Genomic DNA, 20800 nt, shown 5'->3' with positions numbered 1-20800 from the left:
TGTTACCTTGGTGCAGAATTTTAATTTGTTCAGTGCAAAATTTACACAATTCTTTGTGTTTTGCATTATAATTAGGAAAATCTAGAGATAGTACATTTATATTCCTCAAAATATTAATAAGGAAAGGAAAGGAAAGGAAAGGAAAGGAAAGATCCCCTGTGCAAGCACCAGTCGTTTCTGACTCGGGTGGCGTTGCTTTCACAACGTTTTCACAACAGACTTTTTACAGGGTGGTTTGCCATTGCCTTCCCCAGGCTATTACACTTCCCCCCCAAGCAAGCTGGGTACTCATTTTACCGACTTCAGAAGGATGGAAGACTGAGTCAACCTTGGGCCAGCTACCTGAATCCAGCTTCCGCCGGAATCGAACTCAGGTTGTGAGCAGAGAGTTCAGATCACAGTACTGCTGCTTTACCACTCTGCACCACGGGGCCGCTTTATTGCTGAATGACACACCTATTAAAATCCTCTTCAGTTCTAATTATTTTGATTGCCCCTGTAATTATAATTTTGTTAGTAAATGGTTTCTGTTGCACATGCAAACATACACTCTGTCCTCATTTACCAGAGGAAGTACCTGTCTTCTGGTAGTAATCCCTGAAAAAAAAAAAGTCATGTTTTGTCTCTTTGCTTCTTGGGCAGTTTGAAAACTTGATTATGCATTAGAGACCATCCGCTTGTCTTTCTTCCATGCCATCTGCATAATTACCTATCCAGGTAGCAATGCTGACAAATAATTAGCAGGTATTCTATGTTAAGTACAGCCAGATCCATCATAGGATAAGCATCTTTAAGCCTTTAGAGAACGAAATTGTTGTTGCCAGTTTACTAACACATTTTAGAAGTAGTGGAGAACTGTAATTGTCAAAGTGAATTCATACAGAGAAGTCTGCAGGAAAGTGTAAGAGGTAGGTAACCTTTGAGTGCTGTAAGAATACATGAGTGTTTCTCTTTTCCACTGTGAAATGTTGAATATGCAAGCTGTCAATGCCAACATCTACAGAGATAACGGCAGATTGCCATTCTTTTCTTACAAAGATCCAGTGCCTTTAAGAGTTCTCATTATTAGAGTAAATTCAACAAATACTGTTCAATCATTAAAAAGTAGCCATCAAATTGAAAGAGATGGGTCAAGTTGTAAATTCATCACAACTACCATTTGACTCCTGTGTGGAAATAATTTCAGATATTATTATAAAGTTATATATTTCCAATATACTATTTTATGAATCTGAGTTGTGATAGTCTTGCACCCTCACAAATTCATAAAGATACATTCAGATTAAAATGGGGAATTATCTTGCATGTTTTGCAGGGGGTGGAAAACTAGGATCTTGTACCTAAAGATGTGGCCATGAGTAGCAAAAAATATTGGCAGCTGATTGGGAGGCAAGGTTGTGTGGCTATATATTTGAGACACGCCTTCTCTTTTCTGGTTTGGAGCTGCTCCTCCCCAGATCTGTGGAGGAAGGTTTGGAGTTATGTGAGCCTGTTGAGTAGAGTTATCTTAATCTTGTGTTATGACTTGTGAGACCTTGTCTTTGACTGCAAGGGAGTGCCTCTGATTAAATTGTTTGGGTGTTTGGCTGTTTTTCTCTCTGTGATGGGAGCATTTCTTCCTGAAATACAGGTTTCCCTTTCCTCCCCTTCCTTTCCTGGGGGTTGGATAAATTGCACTTTTTGAAGGTAAAGGGTCCCTTTGGGAGTGCCTGTGGGAGTGGCAACTTTGTGCTTTATGCGGGAATAATATTCATTTCCATAGATCCTCTCATTCCTATCAGTCGTTGAAAAAGGTTGGTCTAGGGTTGCCAAGTCCAATTCATGAAATATCTGGGGACTTTGGGGATGGAGCCAGGAGACTGTGGGGGTGGAGCCAAGAGACTTTGGGGGCGGAGCCAGGAGCAAGGGTGTGACAAGCATAATTGAACTCCAAAGGGAGTTCTGGCCATCACATTTAAAGGGACAGCACACCTTTTTAAATGCCTTCCTTCCATAGGAAATAATGAAGGATAGGGGCACCTTCTTTTGGGGCTCATAGAATTGGACCCCCTGGTCCAATCATTTTGAAACTTGGGGGGTATTTCAGGGAGAGGCACTAGATGCTATACTGAAAATTTAGTGCCTCTACCTCAAAACACAGACCCCCCCCCCAGAGCCCCCAATAACTATGGATCAATTCCCCATTATTCCCTATGGGAATCAGTCTCCATAGGGAATAATTACCCAGTAGACATTTCCCTCCCCCCGCCACTTTCTGATGACCATAAGTTGTGGGGAGGGCCTCCAAACCTGGGGATTGGCAACCCTCTCTCTCTCTCTCACACACACACACACACACACACTTACCAGTTGGTTCTTCCACAACGACATCTGAAAAGATCAGGGGCTACGCTGCTCTCTCTCTCTCTCTCTCTCTCTCTCTCTCTGTCTCTCTCTCTCTCACACACACACACACACACTTAGTTCCTCTGAAACAAAAGCAAAACAAACCAAGGGACTGTATTGCTGACCCTTCCCATTAAGTACTTCCTGCTCAACTTTAAAGGCACACAGACACACACACATTTTGAAATGGACCTGTTTGCAGGTTTCTAAACCTGCCCAAGATCTAGAGTTGCATGGCGGCTGTGGGGGCGGGGCTGCTGCCTCCAGCCAGCTGGCTGGGGGCGGGGGGAAGCCTGTAAAACTGGGGGATCCCCCGCTGGGACCTGGGGATTGAGAAGCCTAAATTGGTCTCACATGGTAGTTAATTGGTATTAAAGACATTGTGCTTGTTTATATATTTGAGTACAGCTGATGCACATTCCTTTTCTAAAATTTAATCTTATACAGCTATAATGTTTGGTAATGACCAATAACCTTAATAAATCATCTGATTGGTATATAAGTCATTCATGTTTAAAATTTACCTGACTGATTTACAAATTGAGCATCTGAATTAAAAGTTATGTTACTGATTTATTAGTTGCTTGATGGTTTTCCTAAATCACAGTACTCATTTGTTTGAGTTACTATGCACCATTAGTACTCCTATCACACAAATTGCATGCCTTTTATAAATGATGCAACTGGCTCTTTGCCTCACGTAATGGATAACATTATTATGGGTCATAACAACATCAATCAAGCTGACTGATCTCCACAATACCATGCCACAATTGCGTTTTAACCCAAAGCAGGAAAGAATCTGATTTGTAATCATGTTTGTCCAAGTCCTGATATTGTCAATGAAACATTCCAATATACAATATAGTCACATAATTTTCTGCTCTGCAGTATATTTTAATTCAGAAAAGGTGTGTCATCTTAGGCATCAGCCAAGCTGAACTGAAAACTATTCTTGTTTTATTAGAGTGCCATCATCATATTTTTGACATCCTATTTTTCATGTTTCCAATATCTAACACTGCATTTTCTTATTAACATTACTTTCCAATGCTTTGTAACCTTCTATTTAACGTGTGGTATTGACTGAGTACTGCTTCCATAAGAAGTTCCATTGAAATGAAAGGATTAAGGAAAACACAGTGTTCTTCTGGAATTCACATTTTCTGTGGCAAGATTAATTAAATGTTGGCAAAGGAAGCTCTGAATCTTTCCTTCCCTCCCCAGGTGACCAGGAGGGGGAGGAGCCTCAGTTGATAGAAGGAAAAGAGGCTTGGTTCAGTAATTTAGCTGTGTGATTGAGAAAGCCTGGCAAAGCAAGCTCTCCCTCTCCTCCTTCCTCCCCAGCAGAGGAACCTCAGCCAATGGAGCAAATAGAGGTTTTGCTCTGTAACTCCCGTGTAAATGAGCAAGCCTGACAAAGCAAGCTGTGATACAGAAAGAAGCAAGCGAGAGGGAGAAGGAAGCAGATGACAGCCAGTTGCTTGGGGGCCTGATAGAAGTCCTCCGGGGGACTGATTTGACCCCTGGGCAGCATGTTTGAAACCCCTGTATGTAAGAGGTGAAGTTTATAAAAATATAAATAGGACTGTAACAGAAAACAACAGAGAGAAATCAGAGAGAAATTCCTCTTTTGAAAGAGGAAAACAATGAAAGGAATGGTTATATGGCTGTATCTAAAAATGGCTATATTTTTAAGTTAATTTTGGAAAAAGAAATTCAACTTCTTATAAACATTTCGACTCTATATGAACTATTGGTTTTATACATTTGTTTTCATTGTTTATGCATGTTGTTCACAAGTTATACAGATATTTATGGTTAAAATATAAAATATATAATTTATACATATAATATTGATTGGTTGATTTGCAGATAATTTAGAGAGAAAGTCTGGTATGAGAAAGTAAAAATTAAATAAAAATAAATTCTCAAAAGTTCAGTACACAGAAGGAAACAGCAAAATCAATACAGATTTTTCAGGATGACAAACTAAAAATCACCCTTATTTTCTAGGCAGCAAAGGTAAAATGTAGGAAAAGCAAAGGGAACAGCTGCTCCCCTTTGTGGATCCCATTCCAGATTGTAGCTCATTGAACTCTGGTCATTACAAAGTATAAACAGATTCAGGTGGGAAGATGTGTTGGTCTGAAGCAACAGAAAAATATTCAAAGCCAGTAGTACCTTTAAAACCAACCAAGTTTTGTTCAAGGTGTAAGCTTTTGTGTGCATTTAAACTTATTCCGATATGCATATGCATGTATATGTATATAAAGGAAGAATCCCTTCTCAGCCTAATTAATCGATCACAGACTATTATTCTGATAGGCATAATACTTATAGAAGCAACTTGTCAATGGGTATCTTTAGTCCTCTGTTGCTATACTATAGGTCTCCTTTTGTGCTCTATCTAGGTTCTCTGCTTTGTTTGACCAATTTCTTGACCACTTTCATCAGTGTCTTGTCCTCTGTGCAAGCACCATTGGTCTCTTATAATAATTTCACAATAATCCTTTGTTATCTATTTCAACTGAAAACTCTGGAGTATAGAATGAAATGCAACCTGTGATGCAAAGAGAAAGGTAATGCATAGTTAAAGTGCTTTTTCTTAGATATACCCAAGGGTGGAATTCTAGCCACCCTGAGCCTGCTTCGGTGGGGAGGGCGAGATATAAATAAAATAAATAAATAAAATAGCAAGAGCTCCTTTGCATATTAGGCCACATACCCCTGATGTAGCCAATCCTCCAAGAGCTTACGAGGCTCTTTTTTGTAGGCTCTTGGAGGATTAGCTACATCAGGTGTAGGGGTGTAGCCTAATGTGCAAAGGAGCTCCTGCTAGAATTCCACCCCTGAATATACCATAATCTCAATGGGCTGGTAAAGGCTATCACATGTTGTCTTGACTGTTCAATGTCACTTGGTTCTATCCAGCAGAGTGCTATTTTTCTTTTCCTGTATATATTTCAGTTGGGACACTAGCAGACAGTTCCCTGCTCCTTTATAAAGCAGTTCTGGGTGAATGTCAATATGGAACACCTAAACAATAGTTGGGAAGGTGATCTTCCATGGTCTCTTCCTTTGAGAAATTCATACCTACCTCCTTCACTCCCCATGTCAGACTTCAAAGAAGCCCAAATGATGAAACAGGGATGCATTTACCTGTAACTGTTGTTAATCCAGTGATCTTCTGTGCAGGGACATATGCCTCCCTCCTGCCCCACTGTGAACTCTCTAGAATATTAGTTTCTTTGTGTCTTTAGTGGAAGCATGGAGAGAATTATGGGAGTAGCACTTTTCCTCCTGGTCATGTGGTAGCTATAGTGAGAAAGTGCCAGGAGGAGAAAGGGCACTCCTAGTCTACTAGAAAACTTTGAAAATCTTTTCAGAAGCTGAACTGAGCACATCCAGAGTGCCTGCATAGAAGACTGCTCAATGAACTAGAGTTACAGGTCAGTGCAAACCCTGTTTAGTTTTTTTTTTTTTTGCTAACCTTTGTGCCTATTACCTATTTCCCAGGAAATTGTGCACAAGGTGATTTGTCTTTAGAATGAGACTAAATAGGCTTTAGTGGAAGTGGTATTGCATACCCAGGGATGTAGTTTAAATAAAAGCTCTGAGTGGTGGCAGTGAAAAGGGAAGTAGTGATAATATAGGAAGCATCTTGTCTGGAACCACTCTGTAGGCAAAATAGGCAGTAACTGACTAAGGCAAAGCTGTCCTGTTCACTGTATTTGTCACACCAGTTTGTACTGTTTTCCCACACTATTTGATAGCTTTCTCACAACTGTTGTTTCCACCATTATTTGTTCCCACCACTTCCAATGATAAAAGGTACATAGTTAAAAGAACAAAATGAATCTTCCAATCACTTCTTGCAATCAGTTTTCACAGATGTCATTGACTGCAAAAAGCAGGCAGTACAGTCTTTCTGATGTTAGTCATTTAAAAAGATGCATCTAAGTGCACAGGAATAAAAAGTGGATGAATTCTGTACTATATCACCTATACACAGGGGTCATTTCAAAGGGGAAAAAGGACCGGAACTCATTAGCACAATTCATTTGCACAACTCATTTGCATATGCCACACACCCCTACTTTATCATCTAATTTATAATGCTTCTTGAATTATAATTGTCATAATAAAACTTTACTTCCATGTCCCATCCTACTTTTTAAATTACTTCCTCCTATGTGGCCACAGTGGCATGATGGAGATTTCCATCTGTATGTTTTATATGTTTTGGTTATTTTCCCATTTTTGTGGAGCAAAATATTAGAAAGTATGTTAAATCTTAGAGTTCAGCAAAATTGGAGCTCAGAATGGAGCCCAGAAGCAAGTATTTTGGGGAGGGGGGTAAGACAGAAAGAACACAATAAAATGTAGATGTTCTGGAGCTTCACTCCTTGAGCTCCTGCCCAAAATGAGGCCTGTCTATACAGATCATATCTTGCCAACACCTGAAAACCTTTATTGGCTGCCTGTTCACTTTTGAGTCCAATTCAAAATGTGAGTTATTATATTTAAAGCCCAACACAGCTCCAACCGAAGATATATATAGAATAGAACGCTTGTACAGACTTGTTCATCCATTTAAAGTAATCAAATGATATTGTAGCAGGAAAACGCCCGCTTGGTGGTTCTTACAAAAAGGGTGCAATGACAAAAGGAGGTCTGAGACGAAAATCAGGGAAAAAAAACAGCTTTATTAACACACGTGTGGGATCAGCTTCCTTGGCATCTGCCAAAAGGTGGAAGTCTGAACAACCGTTACAAATTTCTGCTCCTTTTTATAGGGTTTCTTCATTTCAACTTCTACCCCAAAACACTCATGTTCTTCTTCTTGCGGTAAGCTACCTACGTCATGTTCTCACCACATTTCGAGTTGTTTTTCAACCGTCAGGGCCTTTGTTAGGGCCTCTGTAAACCCTGGTTCCTCTTTCTCTAGAAACATTCTACCCACACGCCCACAACTTCTTGCTTTTTCCTCAGCACCTGTCTTGCTTCTTTCTAGGCTCTGTTCTATGTTTTTCAGCCTGCGGTTTTGAAAGGTCAATGACCTGTCACAGTTCCCTTTTTCTCTTTGCAAGCTAACACTCCTTTATTTCAAGCTGCTATAGAAGATTATTTCTTGCAAGCACTCTTATATAGTATTGCTAAAGCCATGTACATTGATTAGGCATTGGTATTGATTTTGGATCGATGCTACATTTCCCCTCTTTCAAACGGAGTTTGATTTTCCATTAGCCTTTTCGGGGTCCGCCTGCTTTGCCACATATTGCTGGCGGATTGTTTTCATCATCTCATACACGGGTTCTCTGTTTGAGGGTGAAAACAACTCCTGACAATGCTTTAGTATCCCTGGTAGGCAGCGGATACACCCATAGATGATCAGGGCGGCTATTATGAATGTGAGGACTATAACAAAGCCATGCCGTAGCCAAGAGAAGTCTGGGAGCCAGCTGGTCAGCCATTGGAATAGGTCTGACCCGGAATCAAACGCTTTATCGGCTCCCTGGGCCTGCTTGACCAGGCCCCTAAGGGTCTTTACTCCTGAAAGGATTTGACCGGATTTATTGACATAAAAACAACAGACTTCTCCTAGGTACGCACAGGCACCACCCTGTTCTGAGAGCATTTGGTCTAGGACCCTTCGATTCTGGAGAACCACATTAGCAATACTGTCAACCTCTTTTTGTAGAGTAAATAGGGATGAGGCTGTTTTCTCGAGCCCCTCTTGCAGTATGCGAGAAAGATTTCTAGTATAGATTTGCAAATCAGAGACTCCCCAACCTGGTATGAGGGCGCGCAGAAAATCGAGTAGGCCTGAGCTCTTTTCATAGGAACTTCGTTTTGTTCTCAAATTAAAGCCTGTCCGGGCTGTGGGGTACCCTAGGTTCAAGGCCTCATGTGCCATTATATCATTTCGGAGGTGCCCTGCCACCGTTAGGTAGCCCACAGAGCACATTCCGCTCCAATGAATGGGTAGGTACTTGTAACCTGTTTTCCCACATATCCAATACACACCTGGAAGATCAATATAAATACCATCTACAAGGGCATAAGAGGCGTTACACATGCTCCTAAACAAGGTCAATGTGCTGGAATATGTGCTAGTATTGCAGACTTGTAAATAGGCCAGACCTTTAAGCCAAACGGACTCATAGGATTTTGTCCAGAGCCCCTCTTTGGTTCCCCAGGACCCCTCTTTGGTTTCTTCCCATAATGTACCTCGGGTGCCTATCTGTAAGGCATAGTCACCAGTTCGTAAATATGACACTGACCCAGCCATGCTACCCCGTGTCTGCCAGCCGACTTTGTTTGGATGCAAGAAAAGGACATGTCGGCAATTTTCATCTCGCAAGTACCCTACGCTTGGGCCATTTCCACTGCCCATGACACACCAAGGGTATTGCTTCTGGTGTTTCGCTGCAATGGGGTGCAAGTCAAACATAATGCCATCTCGACCTTTTACCCGAAAACTGTTGTGGGGGTTCCAAGATGTATTTCTTCCGTCTGGGGTCTGGAAAACTTTTAGGCCAAACGTCTGGAAGCCTATATAAGGGGAGTTGGATGAATTCATTATCCAATCAGGACCATGCAAAGGCTCCCAAGCCAAGGCTCCACCTGCCTCGCGAGTGTGGGCACAGAGCCAGCATTTTGAGAGGTTAGCCACTTTTGACACATACTCTAGTGGAACCCGATAGGGGTGGTCTGGGGTTTTCTCAAAAGGAAAAGGGGCTAAAACCTTTCGGATACTTGGGGAAAGGAGTTCTGGAGCGGGTTATAGGTTGAAGCGGGATCAGGAACAGTCGGGCCTTGGAATTGGCGGGGGTTAAAAGACTGTGTTGGACCTTTCCCACACATCAGTGGGAAACGCACATCGGCCGTGTCGAGCACAATCTGGGTGTCGAGAGGAACCTTAAAAGCATGGCACCTCACGACACGAGGGGGTTTCGGAGTCGGTGGGGGCCGCCACCCTACATCCCTCGGCCATAGCCCCGGCCAGTGACCCGGGCCCGGTGGGACCCCCACCCCCCATCCCATCAGTATCTCCATCCAGAGCAATACAATAGCGATGCGGGTGAGACGCAGCATCTCTTCTGGGGTTCGTAACTGCTCTAAATCTCTGCTTCAGCTTCTTATCTTCCTTGTAGCTTATATAGCACAGCGTAATACAAATAGCAGCAAGAAAAACAAGCGTGAAAACTGTTCCCCCCAGCAGGGGCAAAAGGTAACCGTGGGTTTGAAAAAACTCTGGGAGCATTTACGCTGGGGGTGGCTGATCTCTAAGGAACCTGTCCAGGTGATCTCTAAGGAACCTGTCTATCAACCTTGCTTGGCACAGTCGTTTCACGTAAGGGTAAAATACGAGGAACAAGATTACCAGGACTGCTATGGCAAGCAAAACAGCTAACACTACATTCGCCTCAGGGGTAGGCTCTAGCTCTAACATGTATATACACAGATCTTCACCGCACTTCGGCCGATGCTCCGTGATGGCGCTTCTCCCGCGCGTAGAGCAGTCAGCTCCTGTGTGACTGCAGCGGGGGGTCGTCTCGGGTGCCTGTGGAATCCTGCTTTCTCCGGTAAGCAAGGACTCCAGAGGGAGTTGCCTGTGGAACCCCACTACTTCCGGTGAGTGAGGTCCAGAGGACGATTTCTTCTTGTGAGCTTCAGTCGCAGCCCGTTCCCGGGGGCTTGCTGCACCTGCCAGTCGGTGGCCGCTCGCTTCAAATGCGTCCAATGGATCCACCTGGGCAGTCCCTGGACTTTAACTGCAGTTGGGGTAGAAAGCAAGACAGTGAACGGGCCTTTCCACCGTGGCTGGAGCGGCTGGGTTCTCCAAATCTTTACCCACACAGAGTCCCCGGGTTGGAACGGGTGGACCGGATTATGAACCTGCAAAGGGAGAGTCTCTAACACATATTTAGATACATCATTCATTGCTTTTCCCAGCGATTGTATCTCTTGGAACCAAACAAGATTCCCAATCTGGGCTGGGTCACCTTTTATCCCTCTTACAATAGGTGGTGGTCGACCAAAAACCACTTCATATGGGCTAACTTTTAACCCTTTCTTGGGCATGCAACGCAATCTAAACAAGGCAATGGGCAATGCGTCTGGCCATTTCAGACTAGTTTCCTGACACAACTTTGAAAGCTGAGCTTTTATCGACCTATTGGCCCGCTCGCATTTACCCGAAGACTGTGGTCTATAGGCTGCATGCAACTTCCAATTAATGTGTAACACTCGTGACACCCCCTGTACAATTTTATGGACAAATGCTGGCCCGTTATCGGAGGAAATTGTCACTGGGAGACCCCAGAAAGGGAGTATGCTTTTCAATAAATGTTTCACTACTTCTGCTGCCTTTTCCGTTCTTGTCGGAAAAGCTTCAATCCAGTTAGAATAGGTACACACAAACACAAGCAAATATTTCCAACAGCCTGCTCGAGGCATTTCGGTAAAATCAGTGATGATAGATTCAAAGGGAGTTGTCCCTATATGCTGTATACCTGGGGGACGATTTGGACCCTGCCTAGGGTTGTTCTGAGCGCAGGAAACACAACGAAGGGCAGCTTTTTCACACAGGCTATGCAGTTTTGCAATATACACTTGCCTATCCAATAGTTCTGCCAATGCAGTTTTCCCAAAATGAGTTCCATCATGTGCTTGTAGCACAAGGGGCCATGCGAGGGAATCAGGCACAGCCAGCCTATTATCAGGTAGCTGAATCCACCCTTGTACTCGGGTTTTGGAAGCCCCTTGGGCCTCGGCCCACGCTTCCTCAGCTTTACTATATCGGGGGCACCATTCAGACAATTTGACCTGAAATACGGGGTAAGCGGGCGCGTCTCGCCCCTGCTCAACACCTTGGGTTGCTGCCCATTTGGCAGCCTCATCGGCTTTCCGATTTCCCATACTCACGGGACTAAGGGGTTTTTGATGAGCCCGGCAGTGCATCACGGCGACCTTGCGTGGGGCCCAAACAGCCTCTAATAGTTTTAGAATTTCCGGACCGTACCGGATGGCCTTCCCCGCAGCATTTATAAGTCCTTTTTCCTTATACAGGGCTCCATGGGCGTGCAAAGTCAAAAAGGCATACTTGGAATCGGTATAGATGTTCGCAGTCACTCCTTCTGCCAGCTCCAATGCACGGGTCAGAGCAATCAATTCGGCCTTCTGGGCAGATGTTCCTGGCGGCAAAGGTCGTGCTTCCACAGTTCTCTGACATGTGACGACCGCGTAGCCGGCATAACGATGCTCGCCCTGCATGAAACTGCTTCCATCTGTGTAATACTCAACATCTGGATCGGACAAAGGGGTGTCCGTCAAGTCGGGGCGGCTGGAGTAGATCTCATCCATGGTCTGGATGCAGTCGTGCTCAATAGGTTGGTCACTGATGGGCAGCAGGGATGCGGGGTTCAGAGCTCCCGTAACAGTCAAGCGGATTCGTGGGTTCTCACACATCATAGCTTGGTACTTCGTCATCCGACTATTTGTGAACCAATAGTTACCTTTATAGTCCATCAGAGTCAGGACAGCGTGTGGTACCTGCACTTCAAGCTCATGCCCCAAGGTCAGCTTGTCGGCTTCCTTGATAAGTTCTGCTGTCGCAGCGACAGCTCGGATGCAGCTCGGCCATCCTTTAGCGACTGAGTCCAGTTGCTTTGAGAGGTAGGCGACCGGGCGCTGCCAGGAGCCCAGAGCTTGAGTCAGCACGCCAATCGCCACTCCCTGCCGTTCATGAACGAAAAGGGTAAAAGGCTTTTCCACATCGGGTAGCCCTAATGCTGGGGCTTCCATCAACAGCCGTTTCAGCTCTTGAAAAGCGTTTTTCTGCTCGGCTGTCCACAGGAACGGGTCCCGCTCCCCGCCTTTAGTAGCTTCGTACAGGGGCTTGGCAATCAAGGCAAAATTCGGGATCCATACTCGACAGAACCCTGCTGCCCCCAGAAACTCTCGAACCTGACGTCTGGACGTGGGCTCTGGCAGAGCGCAAACAGCTTCTTTCCTTTCGCGGCCCAATGTGCGAGTTCCCTGGGATACGTGGAACCCTAAATACCGCACTTGGGCTTGGCACAACTGTGCCTTCTTCCTTGACACCTTATACCCTGCTCTCCACAGCAAATCCAAAAGTTCGAGGGTCGCCCGGTAGCAGCGCTCCTGTCCTTGGGCAGCTATTAACAAGTCATCAGCATACTGAATTAGAACACACTCACCCGGGACGGCGTCAAAGTCCTGCAGGTCTTGTGCTAAGGCATTGGAGAAAAGAGTAGGGCTGTTTTTGAAACCTTGGGGAAGGCGCGTCCAAGTGTACTGGAGCTTTCTTCCAGTGCTCTGCTCCTGCCATTGGAACGCAAATATGGGCTGACTCACAGGGGCAATCCGTAGGCAAAAGAACGCATCTTTGAGATCCAAGACTGAGAAATAGTCCGCCTGTTGTGGCACCAACCCCAACAAGACATAGGGGTTTGGCACCACCGGGTGCAAGGTTACAGTCTTTTTATTCACTGCGCGTAGATCCTGGCATGGCCTGAACTCGCCTGTGCCAGGCTTTTGAACTGGGAGCAGTGGAGTGTTCCAAGGGCTCTGGCACTCTTTGAGGATGCCATACTTCAGTAATCTGTCCAAATGTTTTTGAATGCCTTCTATGGCCTTCCAAGGGATGGGATACTGCCGCAGGCGAACAGGCTGCACATCTGGTTGAAGTTCAATAATGATTGGAGCATGGTGGCGGGCCAAGCCCGGTGGATTATCTTCTGCCCACACCCCAGGGACAACGGAGGCCCACTGACCTGTGAGGCTTTTCTCTGGGGATCCCTGGAAGAGTCGCCACTCCTCTTCCAAAGGGCAGGTGAGCACAAGGACACCGGCGGGCTTAGCCCGGAACTCCACGCTGGCTTGGCCATCTTCCTCGAAATAGATGGCTGCTCTTAATTTGGATAGGAGGTCGCGACCCAACAGAGGGAGAGGGCATTCAGGAACATATAAGAATCTGTGCTGGACCAAATGTGTTCCCAAATCACAAATACGTTCTTGGAGGAAAGGTCTTGGGCCGGTTTTCCCAGTGGCTCCTGCAATGGGCACAGTCTGTCTGGTGGTGGGGGCCACCTGCGTATTTACGACCGAAAACTCAGCGCCGGTATCAATCATGAACGATAGATCACGGCCCCCCACCTTGGTTTTGACCATGGGCTCCCCGGGGCCAAGTGATAGGGAACCCGGTCTGTCCTATTCGTCCCATGGGTCCTCGAGTCCCATAGCAGCCAGGCCTATGAAATCCATGTCCCCCATGGGTCCTCTTTGGTCGTAGCGGGGTCCCCTCTCTCGCCCTCTCAAGGGCTGCATTCCCCCGCGACCTCTTCCTCTACCCCCAGAAACGGGAGGGGCAGCTGGGCTCCTATGCGGGCAGGAATTACGCCAATGTCCAATTTCGTGGCAAAAACTGCATTCATTTCGTGCCAATGGTGGCCTCACAGCTCCTGTCCTTTGGGGTCCCCTTTGGGGCACGGCGGGAGCCCTCCCATTGTTTTGGTTCCGATTTCGCTCCCCTATAGCCGCGGCAAGCAGGGCGGCCTTCATTTTCATCTTTTTATCTTCTGCCTTTTTAACTTCCTGCTCCCGATTCACAAACACCTTCTGAGCAATTTCTAGCAACTGAGTGATATTCATGCCTGCAAACCCTTCCTGCTTCTGCAGCTTTCGCTTTATGTCTGACGCGGCCTGGCTCACAAACGCACAGTTTACCATCCGCTGATTCTCGGCTGCTTCAGGGTCAAAGGGCGAGTACAAGCGGTAGGCCTCATACAATCGCTCAAGGAAGGCTCCGGGGGCCTCCTCTGGCTTCTGCAAGACCTCTCCGATCTTACTCATGTTGGTGGCCTTTTTAGATGCTTCCTGCATGCCAGCTATAAGGTAACCTCTATAAGCTCTTAAGAGCCTCATATGTTCCGTGTTGTTTGCATCCCAACCAGGGTCAGCATCTGGGAAACTGTCGGTCAACCACTGGGCAGGGTTAGCCTCCCCGGCTGGGGTTGCTTCCTCAGCCTTCTTTTTGGCTGCTCTAAAAATACGCTGACGCTCTTCAGTCGTAAAAAGGGTCAAGAAAAGTTGCTGGCAGTCCGAGAACGTTGGGCTATGAGTCCCCATTATGCTAGTCAGAAGATTTGTAAGAGCTTCTGGCTTCTCGGTGTAGGAGGCCGTATGAGTTTTCCAATTTAAAAGGTCGGCAGAAGAGAAGGGAGTATAAAGGTAGCGGCTCTGACCTCCCAGCACCTGCCCGTTCTGTCCCAAAAACTGAGGTGTTTGAACCTGCCGCAGTGGCATGACCTGAGCCACAGGGGAGCTGGGTGAGGCGCTTGGGTCGGGCAGAGCAGCTGTGCTCCCTGTTGGGGCACCTTCCTCATCTTCAGCCGCCTGGGTCTTAACCCGAACTGCACTGCCGGGGTCGCGCACAATTTGCTCCAGGGGAGAACCGGGAGGGGGCAAGCTGGCGACGGCGGGAGAAGCGGGGCAACCCGGGAAAGAACCTCTCCTGGCTCCCATTCTCCTCTCAAGGATCTCTGCCAAGGCAGGGCTCCACCACGGGAACTCCCCTCTCCATGGCGTCGAACCTGAAGACGCTGGCACCTGGGACCTTGTGACCATAGGATGCTGCCTCACCCCTGCCGCCGGCGGCGTGCCCAACGCTGGGGCCGGCACCGCGGGCGGAGTTGCCTGAACGGGGACCCGTGCTCCCCCCCCCGCGGCACCCACATGCTGAACTGCCGGCAGAGGCGGCCCAGGTGGAGGCGCAGGGACGTAGGGCGGAGGCCACTCAAAGTCGAGTGGCTCCATGCCCCCCTCCAAAGTAGGGTATATTGGCTTTGACTGGGACCGCAACAGCTCCTGGGGGTCGCGCCCTTCAGCTTTACTGGGGTAGGAAGCCTTCCCAAGGTCAGGTGCGCTGCCAGCCCTCTGAGGGCGGCAGCCGCTTTTCGTCCTCAGGGGCCGCTCTTGCGGCTTCACTACCATAATATTTTTTGTTGACTTCATACATTGCTTCAACCAGGGAGGCGGCTTTTGGAGTAAAGACAGCCATGAGTCAATGTAAGGGAATTGATCCGGGTGGTCGCCCGGCGGGGTTACAACGATATGATAGACCTTCTGGGCCAAGTCCACTGAGAAGGAGCCTTCTGCGGGCCACCCCACTCCAAACGTCGGCCATTCAGACTCGCAAAATGCCCTCAACCGAAAGGGCGTCTGACCCGGCCCGCCATAGTCATCAGTGAAGCCCTCCTTAAAATGTGCCAGCATGCAATCCAAGGGGGTGTTAGTGGACTGGGAGCCACCCATTTTGATCGCCTAACAGAACAACCCAGCAAAAGGATCGGTCTCTCCAGACGGCGGTGGAGCAGCCTGATCCCAGGGAACGCAGCAAGACGCTGGGGGGTCCGAGGTTTTCCCAATGGGGGTGTCAGAGAGGGAAGGAACAGAGTAAGGTATATCGGGGCACTGGGAGCACCGGAAAGAATGCAGCGCCCCCAAGGCCGCCGAAAGCACGGCCGGGTTACTATGCAAGATTTGATACTGCCAAGCAGCAGCCCTAACTTCCGGAGAATCTGCCAACCCCAAAAGGTGTAAGTCGGGCCGAGCGGTCTGGTGCCTAATCTCCCAGGCCGACAATCGTCCACCGGCTTCCCACCGGAGAAAGTACCACCGAGACCAGTAGGTGTTCCACCGCCCCCCCTCCGGGGATTTCCTCCGGCTTTTTATCAGCCAAGCAGTTCCTGAGTACCCAGGAAGATTCGCCTTCCACAACTGTAGGCTGTAATTTTGACACAGCTGCTGCTGCCACACCCAAACCCAAATATCGGTGAGGCGCAGCCACGGGTGGACAATTTTTCTAAATCTCTGGGACGGGCTCCAATAAGGCCGATCGCTCTGGCTTAAGGCCGAGGGTAGGTGGTAATCACCACTGCTCCTGCGCATTGGGCTGGCAGTTTTAGTGATGAGGGGGTGCCCTACTAATTGCAGTCATCACAATGCAAATAGTGGAAATGCTGCAAGGCCTCTGGATCCCGGGCCAGCAGTGGGGCCCAATCTACATTCCCCCACTGTACCGGCCCTATATCTCGCAGAGGTCGTGCAGTACAACGGTTGATTGTCCAAGCGTGAATGCGGCCACCCTCCTGTTGTCTAAAGAAGTACCAGCGTGTCCAGTCGGTGAGCCAGCCACGGGACCTTCTGCGTCTGTTCAGAAGCCACACAGTGGTTTTTCCCGTGGATCCCTCCCACAGCTGGATTCTAAGAAAATGGCAAAGAACCGCATCCCACTTAAGGGACAGCTTGTCGGGGTTGTATACCCAGGGGCCAATTAAGTTGAGGAACCTAATACCAGGGGTCCATGTATCGTAATCAGTCCTTTCATAAAGGCATGGATGAGACCGCAGCTCCCCCCCAGCAAGACAAACAGGACAACTAAAACAATGAGGGGAGAAGGGAGAACACATACAGGAACCTATTCAGCCGCTTCTCTGTGGTCCCGGCCTACCGTGCTCGCGCAGGCAGGAAACGCGGTAATGACAGATCCGCAATCGCTTCAATACAAAGTATTGTCTCAGACGCACGCCATGCACACAACAAGCATACCAGACAAAGCAAGTTACTTTTTAGTGGTATTTCAAGACTCAAGGGGAGATGTAATGCCCCTTTCTCTCCACTCTTTTTTTTTTTTTAGGATTTTTGTTTCTCTGTTTTCCAATACACGGCTTTTGAGCCGGGGGGCTAGGCACACCCCACAAAGGGCCGAAGAAGCACGGCCCTCGCCTAAAAGTCCCTACCGAAAAGCAGACACCGTCTGGAAGGCTGCAGTGGGAAGCGGCCAAGAGGGCCCCTGTCTTCCCCGAGCGGCAGGGTTCCGCGGGTGCTGCAGCGCGGAGGCCAAGCGCGCCTTCCCCCCGAGATGGGCCTACTGCCAAGCAATCTCCATGGGAGGGTCTACCAACAGTGTACACGGCTCATACTTACAATCCGGAGTAGTTGCCAATTTGGAAAAGCTGGTCCCTGTCGTCTGTCCAGGTCCGTCAGGGCGCCGACCGTGCAGAGACTGAAGACGGGGTAGGAGATGACGGTCAGCCGAAAGGGCCGGGAGCTCCGTACCGTTGATCAGATCTCCCCCGCCTGCAGTGGCAAGCGGTCGGGCCAAGCGGCCAGGGCAAAAAACCCTGACCTGACCCAAGGCCAATGCACCAAAAATATGTAGCAGGAAAACGCCCGCTTGGTGGTTCTTACAAAAAGGGTGCAATGACAAAAGGAGGTCTGAGACGAAAATCAGGGAAAAAAAACAGCTTTATTAACACACGTGTGGGATCAGCTTCCTTGGCATCTGCCAAAAGGTGGAAGTCTGAACAACCGTTACAAATTTCTGCTCCTTTTTATAGGGTTTCTTCATTTCAACTTCTACCCCAAAACACTCATGTTCTTCTTCTTGCGGTAAGCTACCTACGTCATGTTCTCACCACATTTCGAGTTGTTTTTCAACCGTCAGGGCCTTTGTTAGGGCCTCTGTAAACCCTGGTTCCTCTTTCTCTAGAAACATTCTACCCACACGCCCACAACTTCTTGCTTTTTCCTCAGCACCTGTCTTGCTTCTTTCTAGGCTCTGTTCTATGTTTTTCAGCCTGCGGTTTTGAAAGGTCAATGACCTGTCACAGTTCCCTTTTTCTCTTTGCAAGCTAACACTCCTTTATTTCAAGCTGCTATAGAAGATTATTTCTTGCAAGCACTCTTATATAGTATTGCTAAAGCCATGTACATTGATTAGGCATTGGTATTGATTTTGGATCGATGCTACAATATAGCTTTAAGATACATTGATTTTAATCTGTTGACTGACACTCTGTATGCTACCAGAAAACAATTAAAGCAAGGTTAGTTATGGATTCCAAAATAAACAGGCTATATTGGAAAGATGTCTATTGACTTTTCATGTATATTCTATAGTCAAAGTCAACTATCCTCAAAAATCATAGAGATTTAAAAGGTAGCCTGTGTATGCCAGTGAATTTAGCAACCTTCCATCTGCTGCTATGGTTAGGTCATTATTTAACTTTGACAGGGAGATATTGAAAGTAGAAATTGCCTATCAACCTCAAATGAAAACACAAGACACTAGCATGGGTTAATCCAGGGCTCTATTAAATAGCTAATCTATACAAAACTATGAAAACATTACCCTCTCATTTGAGTACATGTTGCCTTATTTATGAGCAACTTATTCAGGTTATCAGTCTTCTGGGCATATCCATCCTGACTCAGAACTAGTACATCATTGATACTGCACATAATTTTTCTTTACCTGCACTTGAAACATGTACTAAGAAATAATTAACTTAATTGTTCCCTGCTGGTAAATATTACATTTCAAATTACACTGTCCGGCTCCGAGAAGTCCCTTGGATATAGTCAGCCATGGCAACAATAATTTCCTTTATCCTTACATGACTTGGCGTTGTTACCAACACTTCCTTACACTTGGACAATAAACCCCACACTATTACTGTTTATTATTCTAGTTTGGGACAGGAATGCTTCATCATCTGGACTATTCAATTTGGAAGATTCAATTAGCACAGTTAAACATTCAATACATGCAGAGTTTTTTTGTAGAAAAAGCCCAGCAGGAACTCATTTGCATATTAGGCCAGACCCCTTGATATCACCATTGATTTACATAGGGCTTTTTTGTAAAAAAAAAAAAAAAAGGCCAGCAGGAACTCATTTACATATGAGGCCACACCCCCTGACACCAAACCAGCTAGAACTGTGTTTCTATGCATTCCTGCTCAACCCCCCCCCCCCCCTGAATATATGACTGATCTATGTTAGGGTTGCCAGTGGACCCTTCCTGCCATTGCTTAGCTGGGCAGTGGGAGAAAATAGGGGAGAACAGGGAACTAATGCCATTTTCTTGATGTACTGACATCACTTCTGACAGAACCAAAAGTGACATCAACATGTTGCCAGTCTGGCAATTAGTCAAAACTCTGTAGATGGCAGAACGTTGCCAGTGATTACATCATCAGTCATTGCATTAGGCCCCACTTTAGGAGGTGAGTCTCAGGGAAGAGGTGGAAGACAGCTCTCTCAAGGTGCAGTTCAAGTTAAAAGGAGCTGGAGGGTCTATGTCAAACAAAGTAGAGAAATGACTGAAAGAGAGGAAAGGTCAACTGGATGGGAGAGGAATGTAAAGAATATTTGGTATATGGGTGAGGCAGGGAAAACAGCAAGATAGAAATCTGAAGAGGAGCTTGGAGGTCTTTCTAATGAGTGATGGAAGAAACTTTTTTTTTACCTTGACAATTCTGAAGATTGCTGGGCTAGGGCTGTTTTTTGTCAGAAGATGATGATAATGGAGGTACTGGTACTTTATACCATTTTGCCTCCCAAGGTTTTCTTAACAAAATTTCTTTCTGGACTGTAGAATCCAATATTGCCAGGTGTTACTTATAAGAATTCTACATTGTTTTGTTTTTACTGGAAATTTTGTACAGAGTGCTGTACTTCAGAAATGAGCCATTGTTTCAGCTCTTTTAGTTCATTTCTTTTTTTTTAAAAGAAAAATTTTATTAAGAAAAGGAATTAACGCACAAGAAATACACACAAAAAATGAAAATAAAACAAACACAGACACAATCAGCACTATAGAGAAAACTCAAAAATACAAACAGAGAAACACAATGCATTAAACACATCAATACACATACATTCAAAACAGATCTATACATCTAACAACCACTACATCTACCCACTCATTCACACTAGGAGATGGAGAGGATTCAAAAGAAAAAGTAAAATATTGTTACTCCATGTAAAACCCTTTACTTTTTGCCCAGTTATATATGGGGTCCCATTCCTCCTGACATTTTTGCATATTACCATCTCTTAATCTGGTAGACATTAAATCAGATTCTGCGGCTCTTTTAGTTCATTTCTGTCTTCTGCCAGCTCTACTTATTAAGCTGTGCCTTGCCAGAGGCTGAGCACATTTCAGAGAGCTCTGAGAGAGAGCAGAGAATAAGTGCTATAAGAGTGAGTTTTGGCTTTCTAAACAGCTGGGGAAGTTGCTGAGAATTTCTGAGTTTGTGTGACTGTGTGATTGCTGAAAATTCTGAGTTTGTGATTGCTGGGGAACTGCTGTTTGGTTTGAGTGGGCTGAAGGTAATTGTTGCTGATTGATTAGGAGTGGCTGTGTTCCAAACCGTCTTTGCATTATTAAGCTGCGCCTTGCCAGAGGCGCGATCCTTTGGCACGAGCCAAAGGGCAAGAGCTAAAGAGCTCTTGGCCTGTGGTTCTTTGCCTGGGGGCTGTGTAAGGACAAGGAATCTGGATTCCTATTTTCCTTGTGTTCTCAGTAAGGTAAGTT

General features: G+C 46.4%; 1 protein-coding gene across 1 annotated transcript; it reads right to left on the bottom strand.

The window, feature by feature from the left end:
• Window positions 1-10017: 10017 nt before the first annotated feature.
• Window positions 10018-15729, bottom strand: LOC132569067 (uncharacterized). Its single transcript, XM_060235251.1, has 2 exons — window positions 13873-15729; window positions 10018-13572 (listed from the first exon to the last, which is right to left on the bottom strand). Exons 1-2 carry the CDS (start codon window positions 15727-15729, stop codon window positions 10018-10020), a joined length of 5412 nt encoding a protein of 1803 aa, XP_060091234.1.
• Window positions 15730-20800: the final 5071 nt, after the last annotated feature.

The sequence above is a fragment of the Heteronotia binoei genome, chromosome 3 (assembly GCF_032191835.1).
Source record: "Heteronotia binoei isolate CCM8104 ecotype False Entrance Well chromosome 3, APGP_CSIRO_Hbin_v1, whole genome shotgun sequence".
NCBI classification, from domain to species: Eukaryota; Metazoa; Chordata; class Lepidosauria; order Squamata; family Gekkonidae; genus Heteronotia; species Heteronotia binoei.
This window is presented reverse-complemented; position numbering and strand designations above follow the sequence as displayed.